Source organism: Natator depressus, chromosome 1 (genome assembly GCF_965152275.1).
Source record: "Natator depressus isolate rNatDep1 chromosome 1, rNatDep2.hap1, whole genome shotgun sequence".
NCBI classification, from domain to species: domain Eukaryota; kingdom Metazoa; phylum Chordata; order Testudines; family Cheloniidae; genus Natator; species Natator depressus.
The window spans coordinates 148,069,344-148,089,072 of record NC_134234.1 but is presented as its reverse complement, the minus strand read 5'-3'; the positions used below and the strand labels follow the sequence as shown (position 1 = coordinate 148,089,072).

General features: G+C 41.5%; 1 protein-coding gene across 1 annotated transcript in view; it reads left to right on the top strand.

Annotated features, from left to right (window-relative positions):
- TMEM47 (transmembrane protein 47) overlaps positions 1 to 9,192 on the top strand; it is a 35,095-nt gene extending 25,903 nt beyond the window's left edge. Inside the window, exon 3 of the mRNA XM_074968640.1 lies at positions 7,558 to 9,192. Coding sequence (XP_074824741.1) covers positions 7,558 to 7,736 — 179 coding nt within the window. The 3' untranslated portion in view covers positions 7,737 to 9,192. The remainder of the gene's footprint in view (positions 1 to 7,557) is intronic.
- Positions 9,193 to 19,729: the final 10,537 nt, after the last annotated feature.

Sequence of the window (19,729 nt, the reverse complement as noted above, 5' to 3'; positions counted from 1 at the left end):
AGAAGTAGGGTGACTACCTGTCTTGAATTGGGCGGGACAGTCCTGAAATGCAGAGTTCAAGACCCAGTCCTAGGCTGAATGACTCTGGGACAGCATTTGTCCCCAATTCCCTGCGGTGCTGCTCTGTGCTCAGGGGCAGTGCCAGCCTCCTCCTAATGTAGGAGAACAGAGGTGGGCCTTAGCTCCTCCTTGCCAGGCCAAAAGCCAGAGCCAGGCAGTCGTAAGAGCTGCCCAGGGAGCCCGGGCCACTGTGGGTAGCCCTGGACCCTCCACCTGGCCTGTTGGGCATACCCTGGGCAGCGGCCGGGGGTGCGGGAGGACATGGGCTGGGGGTTACTGTTGGGCCTCCCAGCCCCCCTCCCTTCCGGCTTCTGGCCTAGCCAGGGGCAGGGCCTCGGGGAAGAAGAGGAGCAGGGGGCAGGGTCAGAGAGGGGGTGGGGCTCCTGCGTGTGTTCCACTTTTGTCTTTTGAAAAAGTGATCACCCTAAACAGAAGATCTTTACTGTTGATAGCTGGTGGCCCCAGAACAATCCCTAGTGGATGGGCATCCATGTCACAGAAATCTGTATCTACAGTGGCCAAAGAGAGAGAGAGAGAGAGAGAGGCCAAAGACTGATTGGCCAAGAAAACCCCTCTTACTTTTTGGTCTCTGTTGGATCTGAGATGCATTGGCAAGACAGGAGCAGTAGCACAGAAGCCAGCAAACAGAGCTGAAAACGGGAGTTTGAGTGGGAGTTGTAAGGGGAGTTTGGGGGAGGGACTGCGTGGTTGTGGTGGGGTGTGTGGGAGGGGGAAGGGGGGTTCCTCAACAGGAGCTTAGGAGGGAAGCCTATCACAGCTACAGAAGCAGCAGTGGTAGTGACTCAAGGAATAGAAGAGACAATGAAGATGACCATGGAAGCTGTGGCATGCACGTTATCCTGGAGCAGTACCTGAACAGTGCTTTGTCTGTATGATGAGCTGCCTGGTAGAGCTGATGGTAGCGAAGGGCTGAGGTTTGGATTTTCAGGTAGAAAATGTGGTTGAGTTTTGAAGGGGATTTAAGCTGATGATCGCTGGAAGACGAGAGTAGGCTGAAGGGAACACTCAGGACTGGCAGATGCAAGCTGGGCTGGAGAACTGAGAGTAGATTGCTGGATAAGGAAAGTGGCCAGTGGAAGCATGTGATTACAAGAACTAGCCAGAGGAAAAGACTGGCTACTAAGGAGAAATAGAGCTCAGGAACAGGTTTGCTGAATTGGAAAATGAAGGGGCACAGCAGGCAGTAACAGACAGTGGAAGGGCAAGGAAGAAAAGAGCAGCTAGTTCTACAAGAAGAGAGGAAAAGTCGATAGAGATAGCCAGAGTTCAGAGCCCCAGGAGGATAGAGGATGACTTGCAGAAGACTGCAAGAGAGAACAAAAGATACGAAGACTTGCAGCCAGAAGGAATGGAAGGAGGAAGGCCAGAGAATTGCAACCATCAGGAAGAGGCAGGTCTATGTGATTGGGGACATCCTACTAAGAAGGACAGAGGGACCTGTCACCGGAGCTGATCTGGAGAACAGAAAGGTGTGCTGTTTGCTGGGAGCTAAGATATGGGAGCAGGAAATAATCCACGGATTGTCCTTCATGTGAGAACAAACGACACAACTGAATGCATCAAGGGAGAGTATGCCAGGATGGGGAAGATCCATTAAAAATAGAGACTCAGGTGATATTCAGTGGGATTCTACCTGTCCCTAGAGGAAGAGAATGAAGGAGAGAAAAGATTATGATAATCAACAGATGGCTCATGCAGTGGTGCTATAAGGAGGGCTTTGGGATGTTTGATCACTGGGAGGCATTCATGGACAGAGGACAGTTCTTCTGGGATGGACTCCACCTGAGTAGGGAGGGAAATAGATTTCTGGGATGGAGGTTGGCACAACTGGTTAAAAGCTTTAAACTAGGAATTCATGGGAGATGGCTGGGAGATGTTAATGCAGTCTCCACACGTGATTCTAACATTGAGTGGGAGGACAATCAAGTAAGAGAGGAGAAAGCAGTGGAGAAAGGAACAATAGGGTAGGAGAATGGACGTCAAGAGAAAAGAAAGTGCCAGTACCAATGACACTAATAATCAGGTAGGTGATACTGGCAGTAGAATGACCATACCTAATCAGGTGACCAATCTGGGTGAAGCCCAGCAGAAACAACTAAGATATCTGTAGGCCAATGCAAGGAGCCTCGGTAACAAAACTGAGGAAGTAGAACTTCTGGTACAGAAGAGAAACCAGATATAGGGATAACAGAAACATGATGGAACACTAGTCATGACTGAAATACAGGTATTGAAGGATATGTGCTGTTCAGAAAAGACAGAAATAAAGGTAAAAGTGGTGGAGTAGCATTGGATATTAATGACAAGGTAGACTCTAAAGAAATTAAGTGATAGAATGGATAAAACAGTCTTTCTGGGTCAGAATCACTTTGGGGGAAGAAAGGCAACAGAGGCTCCACTGGGTTAGTACTTGGGGTCTGTACTGGGATCCGTTTTGGATATGAATAGAGACCTCTTTAATATTTTAATGAAATAAATACTACTGGGAATTGTAAGATTATGGGAGGTTTTAATTTTCCAAATCTACATTGGAGGACAAGTGCTACTAATAATGATAGGGCCCAGAAATTCCTGAAATGTGATGACTGACAGATTTCATCACCAAATAGTCCCCGAACCAACAGAAGGTGATGCTATTTTAAATTTGGTATTGGTAAGTAGTAAGGACCTCATAGAAGAATTGATTGTAGAGGACAGCCTTGGTTTGAGTGATCATGAGCTAATTCAGTTTAAACTAAATGGAAGGATAAACAAAAATAGATCTGCAACAAAGGTCCTTGATTTCAAAAGAGCTAACTTAAAAAAATTAAGGGAATTAGTTAGGGAAGTGGACTGGACCAAAGAAGTCAAGGATCTGAATGTGGAGGAGGCTTGGAATTACTTTAAGTCAAAGTTGCAGAAACTATCTGAAAACTGCATCCCAAGCAAGGGGGAAAAGTTCACAGTGAAGGGTTGCAGACCAAACTGGATGAGCAAGCATCTCAAACAGGTGATTGAGAAAGCAGAAAGCCTACAAGGAATGGAAGGTGGGAAGGATCAGCAAGGAAAGCTCCCTCTTGGAGATCAGAAAATGTAGGGAAAAAGTGAGAACTGCCAAAAGCCAAGCAGACTTGGACCTAGCTAAGGAAATGAAAACCATAGTAAAAGATTCTGTAGCCATATAAATAAAAAGAAAACAAGGAAAGAAGTGGGATCACTAAGCACTGAGGATGGGGTGGAAATTAAAGATAATCTAGGCATGGCCCAGCACCTCAACTAATACTTTACCCTACTTATTAATATGGGTAATGAGGAGTTTAGTGGTAGTGACAGGGTGGCTAATAGAAATGAAGATATGGAGGTAGAAATTTCCACATACGAGGCGGAAGTCAAACTCACACAGCTTCATGGACTCAAATTGGAGGCCCCAGATAATTTCCATCCAAGATTATTAAAGGAACTGGCACATGAAATTGCAAGCCCAATAGCAAGGATTTTTAATGAATCTGTAAATGGAGAATTGCTAATATAGTTCCTATTTTTAAGAAAGGGGAAAAAAAAGTGATCCAGGAAACTACAGGCCTGTTAGTTTGACCTCAGTTGTATGCAAGGGTTTGGAACAAATTTTGAAAGACAAAGTAGTTAAGAACATAAAGGTGAACAGTAACTGGGATAAAATACAGCATGGCTTTACAAATGGTAAATCATGCCAGGCCCACCTCATCTTTCTTTGAAAAGATAACTGATTTTTTTTAAGCAAAGGACATGCAGTAGGTCTAATCTACCTGGATTTCAATAAGGCATTTCTTACAGTTCCATGTGGTAAATTATTAGTTAAATTGGAGAAGATGGGGATCAGTATGAAAACAGAAAGGTGGATAAGGAACTGGTTAAAGGGGAGACTATAACAAGTCAGACTGAAAGGTGAACTCTCAGGCTGAAGGGAGGTTACTAGTAGAGTTGCTCAGGGATTGCTCTTGGGACCAATCTTATTTAATATTTTCATTCATGACCTTGGCACAAGAAGTGGAGGAGTGCACTAATAAAATTTGAGAATGACACAAAGTTGGGAGGTATAGCCAATACGGAGGAGGACCAGAATATCTATCAAGATGATCTGCATGACCTTATAAATTGGAGTAATAGAAATGGGATGAAATTTAATAGTGTAAATTGCAAGGTCACATATTTCGGGACTAAGAACAAAAATTTTTGCTATAATCTGGTGATTTGTCAGTTGGAAGTGACAAAGGAGGTGAAAGACCTGGGTGTAGTGGTTGACCACAAAATGACTATGAGTTACCAATGTGATGTGGCTGTGAAAAAAGCTAATGCAGTCCTAGGATGCATCAGGTGAGGTATTTTCAGTAGAGACAGGGAAGTGTTAGTACCGTTATAAAAGGCACTGGTGAGACCTCATCTGGAATAGTGTGTGCAATTCTGATCTCCCATGTTTAAGAAAGATGAATTCAAACTGGAATAGGTGCAGAGATGGGTTACAAGGATGATCAGAGGAATGGAAAACCTACCTTATGAGAGAAGGCTTGAGGAACTTGCCTTGTTTAGCCTAACCTAACAAAGGCTGAGGGGAGATATGATTGCTCTCTGTAAATATCACAGAGGAAGAGGAGTTATTTAAGTTAAGCACCAATGTTGACAGAAAAACAAATGGATATAAACTGGCCATCAACAAGTTTTAGGCTCGAAATTAGGTGAAGGTTTCTAACCATCAGAGGAGTGAAGTTCTGGAACAGCCTTCCAAGGAGAGCAATGGGAGCAAAAAAAAACCTAACTGGCTTCAAGACTGAGCTTGATAAGTTTATGGAGGGGATGGTATGATGAGATTGCCTACCATGGCATGTCGCCCAACTGTTACTGCTAGTAACAAATATTTCCAGTGGTTGGAGATGGGACATTAGATGAGGTGGGCTCTGCATTACTACAGAGAATTTTTTCCCAGGTGTCTGGCTGGTGGGTCTTGCTGACATGCGCAGGGTCTAACTGATCACCGCATTTGGGGTTAGGAAGGAATTTTCCCCCAGATCTGATTGGCAGAGACCCTGGGGATTTTTTCATCACCTTCTTTCAGCATGGGGCATGCGTCATTTGCTAGTTTGAACTAGAGTAAATGATCGATTCTTTGTAACTTGACATCTTTAAAATCATGATTTAAGGACTTGAATAACTCAGCCAGAGGTTATAGGTTTATTACAGGAGTGGGTTGGTGAGATTCTGTGGCCTGCGATGTGCAGGAGGTCAGACTAGATGATCATGATGGTCCCTTCTGGCCTTAAAGTCTATGAGACAGTGTTGGGTTGAGATTCATTGGCAGGACAATTTTGCACTATTGTTGTTGCAGTTCCTGTTCTGCCAGTAAATCGAGGGCTTTAGTCTCTAGAGCAGTCAAATTGGCATCTTTTGGTAGCACTAAAGCCATTTACTTAAAAGAGGAAAAGAATGCACAGGGAGGATCTAAAAAGCAAAATGAAAATGATATTTGTGCAATAAATGTTTAAACACCAGGGTAATACAATTAAGATGTATTTCATTTTACTATAATTTTGCAATGTAATTTCAGACAGAATTCTGGAATTCAGAATAGTCATTTTTTAGTGTAATTTTAATCTGGCACTGGGCTCATAAAGGATTATCTCTAAATAGCATTCTTATTTTTATTACATTTAATACATTTCTTTGTTTAAAAAAAGGTGGTGTTATATCAGATAGCTCTGTGCTTTCAACGATATATGACCCAATGCTGCAATTACTTAAGCATGTGCTTATCATTGTGGTTGTGAATAGTCCCACTGAAATCATGGGGCTGCTCCTGTGCGCAAAGTTAATCATCTGCTTAAATGTTCATGAGATCAGGGGCACATTGTGTATTTAGGATGAGAAAAGGCTGGAAATCACATTGCTCTGGTGTCTTTTCTCCTCTTGCGCACATGCAGTTCATAGAGTTTAAGGTCAGAAGGGACCATTAGATCATCTGGTCTCACCTCCTGCATAATACAGGCCATTACATTTCACCCATTTATCCTTGTATTGAACCCAATAACTGTTTGTCTCAATTATGCTAATGGTAGTTATGTACCTGCATTAGGGAAGGATGGACCATGATAAAACTGAGCTCTCCAAACAGAAAATTAGGTTCTTCATCCATGCACGCACACACAATGCACTCTCACTGTAAGCATATTCCATTTGGTCAGGATACAACACAATAGTTAACCAGGTTTATTGAATTCCATTGCAAATGTGTTTGGAGCATATACCTCTTGCTGTATGAAATCTTCTGACTCTCTCAGGGACACTATCATAGAAAATAATGATTTTTAAGCCTTTCGCTTCCTAGAATTTGCTCTGTTTCATCAGTTTTGAGCCAGAGCCGGACATATTTTTCCTCTCTGTATTTACTGTATGCAGCAAATATTTTTCCACATATTAGAGTTTTATGACTTCACAATAGGTGACAAAGCTTTATGAATTCCTTTGGTAATCCATATAATATATTATTCATCCTGATTACAGTAGGTGATATCTACATAATATATAATTCCATAAGAATTATATTGTAATTGGACATATTAATATCACATATTGCTCCTCATTTAGAATAAAGTGGTTGAGTGTGAACTGTATTTCTTCAGGTTCCTTTATTCCTCCTCATCTTCAATGTGTTCTATTTATAGTATCCATTAGATTAGTCAGTTTAGTTTTATTACAGAGAAAATGCAAACTCCAGACTTAAAAAGGTAGAGAAAAGGAAATTGAGAAGAGATTGGTGTTACTTCAAATCTCCAGGGAACAAATAGAATCATATCATTATCCAATAGCAATAACATTTGTTCATCTCCTGGGGAATATATTGGAGTTGCTATACTCTCTATGGATTAAATAAAGTTTGTGTCAGTTTATTTTTATGTACAAGTAGAGCAAAATATACAAATAAAAATTGGACCAAAGGTATTTTTATAATTACTTTTTAAAAAATACAAAAAGGTAAATGACTTGCTTGTATATATTACCAAGTACCCTACATTTAGCCAATTAAATTATGCAGTTATGCAACTTAACAACTTGTTAAAGCTGCAAGACTAAACAATACAAAATCAGATGGTATTACACAGAAATAACATGTTGGAGTGTGTCTGTGTGTGTGTGGGGGGGTTAACAGTTTTTTTAAAAAGGGAAGGAGGAGATTGGAGGACGGACAGAGGGAGGGGAAAAGTGGAGAGGTGAGGTGGAATGGAAGTCTAGCATTATTTGAGCTATCTCAACATTCTTTACCCAAATGTATCAAGAAGCAGGATCCAAATTTCTTCCAATTCATGTAATTGCTCTCTATGTTGATAGGCAGCTATTTCTTTCGCTGCTAACTCAAATAGGTTCATGTAACCAAAGGCATTTTTAATGTGAGTGTTGGTAATGTAATGTTTGTGTTTTTATGTGAACGAGTAAAACCCTCTTCTGACTTTTGGTTAATTTCTCTTTCAGTTGTTCTTCAGGCGTGCAGCCTAGTCCTTTATCCAGTCAAGTTCATCGAGACAGTCAACTTGAAAATATACCATGAGTTCAACTGGGGCTATGGCCTGGCTTGGGGTGCAACTATATTTTCATTTGGGGGTGCCCTCCTTTATTGCCTGAACCCTAAGATCTATGAAGACTACTACTAGTACCACTTTAGGTTGGGGGAAACAAAATGAAATAACAAAAGGGTTACTCCATCTTTTCTAACTCGCTGTTTTCTAGAATACTTGTGGAGCATTAAGCAGTCTGCTCTGTTGATTTAATAGCCTTTGCCTTTTGGCCGCAAACACTATAACTAGCTTTTACATCCATTTAAGAGAACTGCAAAAATTAAGATTACTGATCTTACACAGGCAAACGTTGCAAGCTGCTGATACGTTAGTGTCATTTTTCTTGACAACAAGCGAAGGATCTACATGACAGCGATCATTGTGAGGGACGTTGCTGGAGTGAAAATGCAGTGCCTGCATCTGCCATCACCTGCAGGGGAGCAGCTGGCATAAGCTCCATTTAGAAGTTTCCTTATATCATGGAGGATTCAGATGTCATGATAAGCAGGTGGTGCCATCTTATATCAATAAGTGCTGTTGGGCCCTGGTCACTTGCTAGAAAAAGCTGTTGAGAAATTAGTTGCAAATGACCATGTGTTGGGGGCAGTGAATGTAAATGATCAATGAATTTCCTAATGTCTGCACTGGACAGTTTGCTGAAAGAAAACCCGGGAGTTTATGCATTAGCAAGCCACATCTTCCCCGCCAACTGTGGCAGATCCCTGAAGGGAAGTCAAAAGCTGGAGACACGTGCTTCTAATTATGTGGCTGGAAGTTGTCTCAGCTCTGAGTATTGTGGGGTGGAACGAGGGGTAACGGGGGCCTCAAATTTCCCTGAGGCAAATAAAATGCAGGTATGAGCTGCATTTGTCTTCATGCCCTTTTAATTTCCAAACTGTGCAGTAGAAATGCATAAATAACAAGTCCAACTATTTTTATAGAAGGCATTTGTTAGTATAAATGAGTATATATATATAAAATATATAAACATATGCAGAGGAAGAAACACATTACATCTCAAAATGGTAATATTTGCTGTGGTGCAGTGGTTAAAGCACTAACTTTGTATGCCTTCTTAAGAGTCTTGGATCGCTATCTCCATTTTGGGTCAGTAATGCAAAATAAACATCTTAAAATTGGTTGCTTTCTCTGTATGCCCTTATGCTCTGTTTTGATGGGAAATATCTAAAAGGTCATATACATTTGAGGTGGAATTAAATCTAAAATAGCTAGTTGCTTGATACTTATTACAAGTATTTTTTTTTTTTAAAAAAAAGCTGTTTAATGGAGAGAGACTACCACTTTCTAAAAATCCAGTTAGTTTCTGTCTCTAATTGAAAGAATGTAGCTGAGATCTAGTTACGTACAGTATAAAAATGTTATCAGTACAGTATGTACTCAAATATTTGTTTCAGAGTAGCAGCCGTGTTAGTCTGTATCTGCAAAAAGAACAGGAGTACTTGTGGCACCTTAGAGACTAACAAATTTATTTGAGCATAAGCTTTCGTGAGCTACAGCCCACTTCATCAGATGCATTCAGTGGAAAATACAGTGGGGAGATTTATATACACAGAGAACATGAAACAATGTAACAACATGAAACAATGGGTGTTACCATACACACTGTAACAAGAGTGATCAGGTAAGGTGAGCTATTACTAGCAGGAGAGAAAAAAAAACCAAACAAACCTTTTGCAGTGATAATCAAGGTGGGCCATTTCCAGCAGTTGACAAGAACGTGTGAGGAACAGTAGGGGGGAAAAATAATTATCACTACAAAAGGTGTGTTTTTTTTCTCTCCTGCTGGTAATAGCTCACCTTACCTGATCACTCTCGTTACAGTGTGTATGGTAACACCCATTGTTTCATGCTCTCTGTGTTTATAAAATCTCCCCACTGTATTTTCTACTGCATGCATCTGATGAAGTGAGCTGTAGCTCCTGAAAGTTTATGCTCAAATAAATTTGTTAGTCTCTAAGGTGCCAGAAGTACACCTTTTCAAATATTTGTTTTTCTCTGAGTGTAAAGGTTGATTGACATGCATCTATTTACTACTTGCTGAATGTTTCCCACTTAAAACTTCCAGAGGCTATACAAATGAAATGAGACCCAAATTAAACTAGGGTGGAATTTTTAAATTGACTTACACAGCATAACTTTTATTTTTGTTTAATATTTGCTTATTTGGGTACTTTGAATTAATTGTGAACATATTTTTATACAACTCTAATATACAACTTTAGAAATAATTATTTTTGTTAATTGAGAAATTTAAAATATATCCTAGTTGGGCCTCTGTAAGAACAGGGACTTTGAAGCTGTAAAAATGCTTTCGTATTGTTGATGTATTGCTGATTCTGCAAAAGGATTGAAGAATTACTTAACATTAGGACCACATCCTATAGTATTAAATGTACTCGCCACAGTTTACAGAGAGAGGCAATTCAGCAATAGGTATAGAAGAAGCATAAACCTGTTTGTAGCCTGTTGTTCTTTAAAGTATTTCTGTCAAACAAGACCCAGTTCTTAGCCAACATAGGCCTCTCTGGGAGAGAATGTATAATATCACAGGAGAATAGTCCGCATCAGCACTTTTCCCTGGATCAGTGATGATTAGCTAGACTAGGATGACAGAGCAAAATGATAGCTTCACTTAAATGTTTTTGTGCATCCTGCTGAAGAGCGAGGGCAAAAGGACATGAGGGAAAGGAGGAGAGCACCTTTCACTTTCTTGCAGGCAGCTGAGAATCTTTGGAACTCTGCATTTTTTCCTGCGTGACTTAAAGCCGAGGCCTGGCATGTGGTTAACTGCAAATCTTTCTGGACTGCAGCGTAACGCTGCTCTTATTTAGCTGCATTACGAACATTGTGTGATGGAATGGGAATTAGGCTAATTTTAAGAAGCCTACTGTGAGTGGGTATCTGTTCCTTTTTAGGGGACCAGTGCTTTGGTGCTGACCATTACACAGCATTTTGCTTTGTACAAGGAGAGGAAACCGTACAATGCTAGACCTATGTCATATCTACTAATCTTAATAAGCTCCCTTTCTCTTTCTGTGTAGCTAGAGAGAAGATATTCAGTGGGCTATTGCATATACACATAAGTTGCACATATACTGGAGAAAACACAATTCATAACATAAAAGGCCTTTAGGCAAAAATTTTCAAACTTGAGTGCCTAAAGTTAGGATCCTGTATCCATATTTAGGCATCAAAAATTGGGGGGCTTGATTTTCAGAGGTTCTGAATACCTACAACTTCCATTGAAGATAATGGGATCTACAGGTGATCAGCACATAATCACATAATCAGTTCCCTGCCATTGCAGCGGCCGTGGGCATTGGTGGCATCTTGGTCTCTTCTGTTCTCTGCATGTGGGACAAAGTTTAGTTTCCTGAGGACTGAAATGTTTTGTTTTAACTCAAAGGCATCTGAGTGAAATTTAATGGCCTGTGTTATATTGATCAGTCTAGCTGATCTAATGGTCCCTTCTGGCCTTAAACTCTATGAAACTAGTTGGATTTGTGTGGGGGGAAACTTCTCAGAATCAGGTCCTTTTTATTTAGGAGCCTAAGCATGGAATTAGGCACCTAATTTTGGCCTATGCTGCTGCTTTTTCCCCTACCATGGCCAAGATTGCCAAATATTGAATGTTTTGGCACCAAACTAAAAGTAAATACAATGTAAAGCTGAAATATTTTTTCTACCCATAGAATAAAACACTCCTGTGTTGGAGTGTATTTACAATAAACTTATCATTTTTATATATTATTCTTATGTCATGCCTTCATCATTTCAGTTATATTTGGCTTTATCTCAATAGCAAGGTAATTTTTCACACCACAAACCCATTGTTTCTCTTCCAGATATATATAGTGAACTTGCAAGCAGGGCTAGATATTTTTATTTTTTAAGCTTAAAGTATACTATCTGGTGCAACAAGTACCAACCCACTCTTTTGAATTTCTTGCACAACTACATTTAGCTTTTGTAAGTTCAACATGTAAATTTTAAAGACATAAATATAGAGACCTATGTGTTTGAAATATGAATGATATATGGATTAGCATGTAACTGTATATTATTAAACATGCAATGAACTAACTGGTAAGTGAAGTCTAATCTTATGGCTAGCAATGTAATTTATTCAGACTGTATTTTTGTACAGAACAGTGCACACTAACCTGTTGCCTGTGTGTCCTCTATAATGCCTAAAACTGTGCCTAGAGATTTCATTTGTCTTTACAAATCAATCAACTAAATACTTCATGCTGTTGATGGTATTAGTTTCTCTAATGTTGTTCTCTGTTTATTTTTGGAAAGTGTATGGTATGTTTATTGAATGAATCCGTCAAAATGTGGTTCATTTTTAATGGTCATTGTTAGGGGGAAAAGACGAGTTTTTTATCTAAGCTGTTTTAAGTTTGCTGTTTTATTACCATTTTTGCATTTCACAACTTTTGTAGCTTACAAGAAATTATATGTGAAAAAGTAACTAAAATAAAAAAAAGGTTACCCTAACAAAATGCACTTCTTTTTGCCCTGTGTACCCTAACAAAATGCACTTCTTTTTGCCCTGTGTAGAATATTTAAACACTGAAAAGTTCTGCCGCTGTTTTTGTCTGTGTTCACTTAAATGAATTTGTCTGGCACTTAGATATCACAATAAGGGCAGGTTTATAAAAAATATAGCCAAGTTCTGCCCTCATTAGTATCCTGTGGGGTTGACTGTGGTATACATCTCGGCACTATTCAGCCCCAAATGCCTTTATGTAATAGGTTGTAACATTTGAATGACAGAGCCCTTTAACTTATTAAATAAAAAGCAGTGTACTGGCATTCAGAATGTACCACTCTAACTGCTTCAATGGTAAATTAATCTGCGATATTCAATATTCTTTTCCGTATTTCCAGATTATACAGTGCTATTTTCTATATGAACCTGAAGTATGTGTTACTTTTTCACTTTTTGAATAATCTTTTACACTATTCTTCCCTTTTAACCTGGAGGGGAGTATTGAACTGTGTGTTAAAAAGCACAGCTTAAATAAAGAAAACATTTATTATGATCTCCATAACTTTCAGGTTACAGCTTGTCAACCTCTTTCTCACACTGGTAAGCTGAGATCTACTTGAGTGCACTCCATGTGAAAATGCTCGTTTCACCTTGCAAACATAGTGCAGTGTGCAGCATGCCACAAAGAGATGGACAGTGTTGGCCACGCTTGCATCCAAACAGTTTTGAAGGCAACACCATCTTGCTTTGAATCTGCCAAATGTGCACTCAGCCACCAGCCTGCAACTGCCAAGTATTTTATTGAGCTTTCTTTTGCCAGGTTCTTTGAGCTCAGAGTACGGTTTCATGAGCCATGGCAGGACAGTGTAAGCAGGGTCCACTGTCATTAGTGGGCACAGAGACCCCGTTGATGATCATGTCATTTGGAGCAAATAAGGTCCCTGCTTGTCCAAACAGGTAAATGCCAGATCTTAGGACCATGGCATCATGCATCTTGCCAATACAGCCTGCACTGGTGTCCACAAACCTGCCCCTTTGGTCGGCCAAGGCCTGCATAGCAATTACGGATGTAAATATTGGTTAAAAAAGTTAACCGGTTAAAGGATTAAAATGATATCATTTGATCGGTTAGCCGTTAACTGATTTCATTCCGCCAGTAGCACGGCGTGGGGCAGCAGGGTTCCCGCTGGGGCTGGGGCCCTGCCGGTCCACTGCAGCTGGCAGCTGGGGCTGCTGCAGCCCACCCGCTGGCACAGTGTGGCCAAAGTCGGGGCCACTCCAGCCCACCGCCTGTGCCTGGAGTCCCACCAGGGTTGCTCCAGCCTGCCTGGCCTGGCGCGACTGCTGCTGGGGTCACACCAGCCAGCCTGATGCAGCCAGCCACCAGGGTTAACGGCTAAGGTGCTGTTAACAGTAAGCCGAATGCTTACCAGTTAACCAGTTAACCATTTACATCCCTAATAGCAATGGAGTAATATCCTACAAAGGATACTTTGTAGGATACTACTCCATTGCTATGCACGCCTGGGCGACCAAAGAGTTGACATAGTTGCTTGCTCCTTGTGGAGGGCAAACTGTGGGCACATGTGTAGCAATTGTAGCCATGGTACAGTTTGGGAAGCCTATTCTCACAAAGCCAGCAGTTATTTTGGGCACATTAGTTTTGCCCATCACTTTTGGGTAAACCACAGTCCTAATTGCATCACAAGGCTCCATAACGCAAACAGTTGACTTGGGGTCTGTAGTAGTCTGGGGTAGCCAGCTTCCAGATGTCCACAGCAGCCTACTTCTGGAGTGGTATGGCCTCCCTCGTGTGTGTGTCCTGGCGCGGGGGAGTTGGTGCATGCTTCTCACACAGCTACACAAAGGTGTGTTTCCTAATGCAAAAGTTCTGGACCTACTTCTAGTCATCTCACATCTCCATGACACTGAGATCCCACTAGTCTGTGCTTGTGACCCTGCTTCAGAAACTCCACTCTGTGTGGAGTATTCACAGCTATGGCAGCACACATCAGGTGCATCAACTGTTCCAGAGCTGTACCTCGCTCCGAGACGGTGAGGCATTCATACGGCTGCAGCATGGACGTTAGGAAGTGAGCTTGGCAAGTGCAGGTTCATGGGGCTTGGATGCCCAGAGCAGGGTACACTATGCAGCGCAGACATATCCTGAGTAACTGCTCTCCAAAGCAAAAAAGGGGTGGATAATCTGGCCCTCAATAATTTGAAAGGCAACAGACCTTTCATGGAGTATGGATGGATGGATGAGAACTACATCTGGGCACATGAGAGGGTGTGGAAATGAAGTGGTGGGAAAAGAATTCAGAAGAGAAAACTGGGCCAATAAAAGAGGAGGACTGGGATTCCTTAGAAACTTTGAATTTTAGAAGAGAGGGACCGAGGGGTAGTAGGAAGGTAGTAATAGTACACTAGAAACAAGAACATACATGCTGCTAGAGTGCGAGATGGGAACATGGAAACAGAAGATGTGCATGTGAAATCCTTCCAACCCCAAAGGGATGATGAAAAATGCCCTTCAGAATTATTTTAAATAAAATTTGCCACTTCAAAAAACGTATTTCTATATGTTTTGGGAGTACTTCCCCACAACATGTTTCATGATGTGGAAATTCTGAAATTCTAAATTCTGACTGAGTATATAGTAGAATGTTGTTTTCTTCTGTCTCTCTTATTTCATTCCTCTCATTTTCCTTCACATTTACTGAAATACAATAGTCAGAAACTTATTTTCAAACACAAATTGGCTTCAAAGTGGCCACTGGAAATTAACGGGGCACTGAGGTTTGACAGGAGGGTGCATTATCTCCCAGAGGAGTGCTACATATTCAAGTAATAGCTCCAACAAATGTTTTGACCTGCTAAGGGGGCCATTCTGATACAGATGTGCCAATCTTTTGACAAATGTGTATAGTGTCAGGCAGATGAGGCAATTATACCACTCTTGGGTGGGGGGACCTGGGGTAGGGCAAGGGGTTTTTATGACAAACCTATGAAGCTTTATTGAACTAAATCTCCTATAAGGAGTGAATGAGTTCTCAAAAGTTAATATAAAGATACAAAGAACCTTCCCCTCCAGCTAAATGTTATAATAATTACACTCCCCATTTCCTATTTTATAACTGTGCTTCTTTTTTCACTCATTTTTCTCTCCTCCTTTAGGGCCAATGCAGAGTTTATGCTGCTCTGATAGTGAAAAGGGGCCAGAGGAGCCACAATGTCACCACCAGGGAAAATCCCCAGCATAGGGCCTTCCCTCAAAGGCAGAGAGATGGCATAGCTGACTCTACATCACCCATCCTCCCAGCCCCAGCAGATGGCATGTGCTCAGGAGGAGGGGGATAGAATGTTCCTAATCTCGGCTGCTGTAACGTATTCTAGGACAGGTGGAGAGATGGTGTGTTTAAGGAAGTGAACTGGGACCCAGCATACCTGGGTTCACCTTTTGGCTCTGCAGCAGACTGCCAGGTTGATCTTGGGTGAGTCACTTAATCTCTCTGTGCCTTAATTTCCCCGTCTTCAGAGTAGGGAATAATAGCATTTTCTGACACCCTAAGTGTTGTGAGGATGAATACATTAATCTGTTCGATGCACTTAAGACTTGTCTATATCAGGTACATTTACACCAGTACAAACCCCCCAGTGTAGATTCAATTCTATTCTCTATTGGTTCTTATGCCGTGCTTGTCACTGTAGTATTGTGTATCTTTCAGTACTGCAGCAAACAATGGGACTAACATCTGTCACCCGTTTGTTCTCATCCTCTCCCCAGAGGGAGGAGAGTGTGGTTAAAGTGTCTTTTTCTGGATTTTTTATTTACATGTTGCTATATATTTATGGTAGAAAAAACAAAGTCAAAGAAATGCACCTTGCACTTAGAGCAGAAAGTGGTGAAGTTTGTGATGGGTCTTAGTTTCTGTTGGAGTTCATGCCACAGTCTTGGGCTGATGCCTGAGAAATTTCTATCTCTGCATCACCAGTGTTAAACTATTTTAAACTGGGATAAGTCACAGCAGCAAAAATTCATTTTACATCAGTGCAGTGCATCTACACTGAGGTTTCACTGGTGTAGCTAGACTGGATACAAAAAGCCATACAATGGACAAGTCCTCAGATATTACAATGATGGGTGTGTGTGTGCATGAGACCGGGTGACTGGATGGGCCACACTGAGGATGCTCTACTCAGGGCAGACTGCAAAGAATAGGGCAGACAATCCCGAAACTGGTGGTTTATTCAATAATTAGATTCACCAAGCCAGTAACAAAATAGCTTCTGTAGTACCACGCTGGTTATCAAGAAGCCAAATACAGTCCCCTTTAAGCATGCCAGCTCTTGTCCCCCACCTAGAGAGCCAAGTCTAGTATAGTGAGTGGTTATTGAAAACCAGATTCATCATATGTTAGGTCCACCTGTCCCAAAGGACAGGACACCGATTCCCAGGTCAGTATGAGTTTCAAATCTTACCCAATAATCATGCAGATGCCAATCCTTTAGTAACTGAAGGTTTTAATAATAAAAGGAAAAAGAAGGAAGAGCACTGCAGTGGTTAAGATATCAATATACACAGAGATATGTAAAAAGTCCTCTGGTCAGTTTCATAGCTGAGATGGTGAGGCTGCTGATTTGTAAAAGTCTTTCTGGAATCAATGTAAAAGGTTCTAGTCCACTAGGCAATCTAGGTGTAATGTTTGTTCAAAATTTTCCATGAGAATTCCAGGGTAAATCCAGAGTAAACCTGGAGATCTCAGTCTCGTGCCTGAGACCTTTCTTGTCAAAGTTTAAGCAGACCTGAGATAAAAAGGATCAGGCCTTTTCTTCATAGTCTTCTAACAAGCTGATAAACTTCTTGACAGCAATTGTCACAGCAGGACCTTTCCCCGATGAAGAATAGACAGTGCAGAGTGTTGCTGTTTCCTATGCATTCAGATAAATTAGTTGTATTCATTAACACAATGCAATTAGCCATTCAAACAATCAAGGCAGTTCATTATAACATACATAATTAAGCTGAAGACAATGTAAATAATATTATTAATTCCTGTAGAATCTTACATCTTTGATCTTTGAGACAATAGAATACAGTAATGAAGCATTATAAGACAGGAACAGGATTTTAGCATCTACAAGCTAATTAGATCACATTGTTAAACTTCTAACAAGATATGGGCAAACACAGACAAATGCACTTAACATCTACCCTTGATTTATATTACTACAAATAAATGGGTTAATGATTGCTGGTCTAGGACATCTCTTTGAAATTCACATACCAGTAAATTGTCTTGATTACATTTCAATTCCTCTTGTTAAAATGTTATGGGTCATACACAAGTTGGGCAGTTTGTCAATGTCACAGTGTGTGTCCCATGTAAGTATATATCTTGATAATAGAAAAATTAGAGTAGCCCTGAGACTGCTGTAATTTACATTGGGATAAAATACCCACCTTCCCCAACACCCTAAATTCCTGTGCTGAGTACAGCTGTGGCAGGAGGGAAAATCAGAACCATTGCCTTCATCTCTTGTAGTTGAGGCCAATTTCTGTTTTATCTCATGGTAGTTCATTAAAGAGAAAAATATCAGGTTAAAGAATATTAGAATCATAGAATCATAGAATATCAGGGTTGGAAGGGACCTCAGGAGGTCATCTAGTCCAACCCCCTGCTCAAAGCAGGACCAATCCCCAATTAAATCATCCCAGCCAGGGCTTTGTCAAGCCTGACCTTAAAAACTTCTAAGGAAGGAGATTCTACCACCTCCCTAGGTAACGCATTCCAGTGTTTCACCACCCTCTTAGTGAAAAAGTTTTTCCTAATATCCAACCTAAACCTCCCCCACTGCAACTTGAGACCATTACTCCTTGTCCTGTCGTCATCTACCACTGAGAATAGTCTAGAACCACCCTCTTTGTAACCACCTCTCAGGTAGTTGAAAGCAGCTATCAAATCCCCCCTCATTCTTCTCTTCTGCAGACTAAACAATCCCAGTTCCCTCAGCCTCTCCTCATAAGTCATGTGTTCCAGACCCCTAATCATTTTTGTTGCCCTTCGCTGGACTCTCTCCAATTTTTCCACATCCTTTTTGTAGTGTGGGGCCCAAAACTGGACACAGTACTCCAGATGAGGCCTCACCAATGTCGAATAGAGGGGAACGATCATGTCCCTCGATCTGCTGGCTATGCCCCTACTTATACATCCCAAAATGCCATTGGCCTTCTTGGCAACAAGGGCACACTGTTGACTCATATCCAGCTTCTCGTCCACTGTCACCCCTAGGTCCTTTTCCGCAGAACTGCTGCCTAGCCATTCGGTTCCCTAGTCTGTAGCGGTGCATTGGATTCTTCTGTCCTAAGTGAAGGAGCCTGCACTTATCCTTGTTGAACCTCATCAGATTTCTTTTGGCCCAATCCTCCAATTTGTCTAGGTCCCTCTGTATACTATCCCTATCTGCCACCGTATCTACCACTCCTCCTAGTTTAGTATCATCCGCAAATTTGCTGAGAGTGCAATCCACACCATCCTCCAGATCATTTATGAAGATATTGAACAAAACCAGCCCCAGGACCGACCCTTGGGGCACTCCACTTGATACCGGCTGCCATCTAGACATGGAGCCATTGATCACTACCCATTGAGCCCGACAATCTAGCCAACTTTCTACCCACCTTATAGTGCATTCATCCAGCCCATACTTCTTTAACTTGCTGACAAGAATACTGTGGGAGACTGTGTCAAAAGCTTTGCTAAAGTCAAGAAACAATACACCCACTGCCTTCCCTTCATCCACAGAACCAGTAATCTCATCATAGAAGGCGATTAGATTAGTCAGGCATGATCTTCCCTTGGTGAATCCATGCTGACTGTTCCTGATCACTTTCCTCTCGTGTAAGTGCTTCAGGATTGATTCCTTGAGGACCTGCTCCATGATTTTTCCGGGGACTGAGGTGAGGCTGACTGGCCTGTAGTTCCCAGGATCCTCCTCCTTCCCTTTTTTAAAGATGGGCACTACATTAGCCTTTTTCCAGTCGTCCGGGACTTCCCCCGATCGCCATGAGTTTTCAAAGATAATGGCCAATGGCTCTGCAATCACAGCGCCAGCTCCTTTAGCACTCTCGGATGCAACGCATCTGGCCCCATGGACTTGTGCACGTCCAGCTTTTTTAAATAGTCCCGAACCACTTCTTTCTCCACAGAGGGCTGGCCACCTACTCCCCATGCTGTGTTGCCCAGCGCAGCAGTCTGGGAGCTGACCTTGTTCGTGAAGACAGAGGCAAAGAAAGCATTGAGCACATTAGCTTTTTCCACATCCTCTGTCACTAGGTTGCCTCCCTCATTCAGTAAGGGGCCCACACTTTCCTTGGCTTTCTTCTTATTGCCAACATACCTGAAGAAACCCTTCTTGATACTCTTAACATCTCTTGCTAGCTGCAGCTCCAGGTGCGATTTGGCCCTCCTGATTTCATTCCTACATGCCCGAGCAACATTTTTATACTCTTCCCTGGTCATTTGTCCAATCTTCCACTTCTTGTAAGCTTCTTTTTTATGTTTAAGATCCG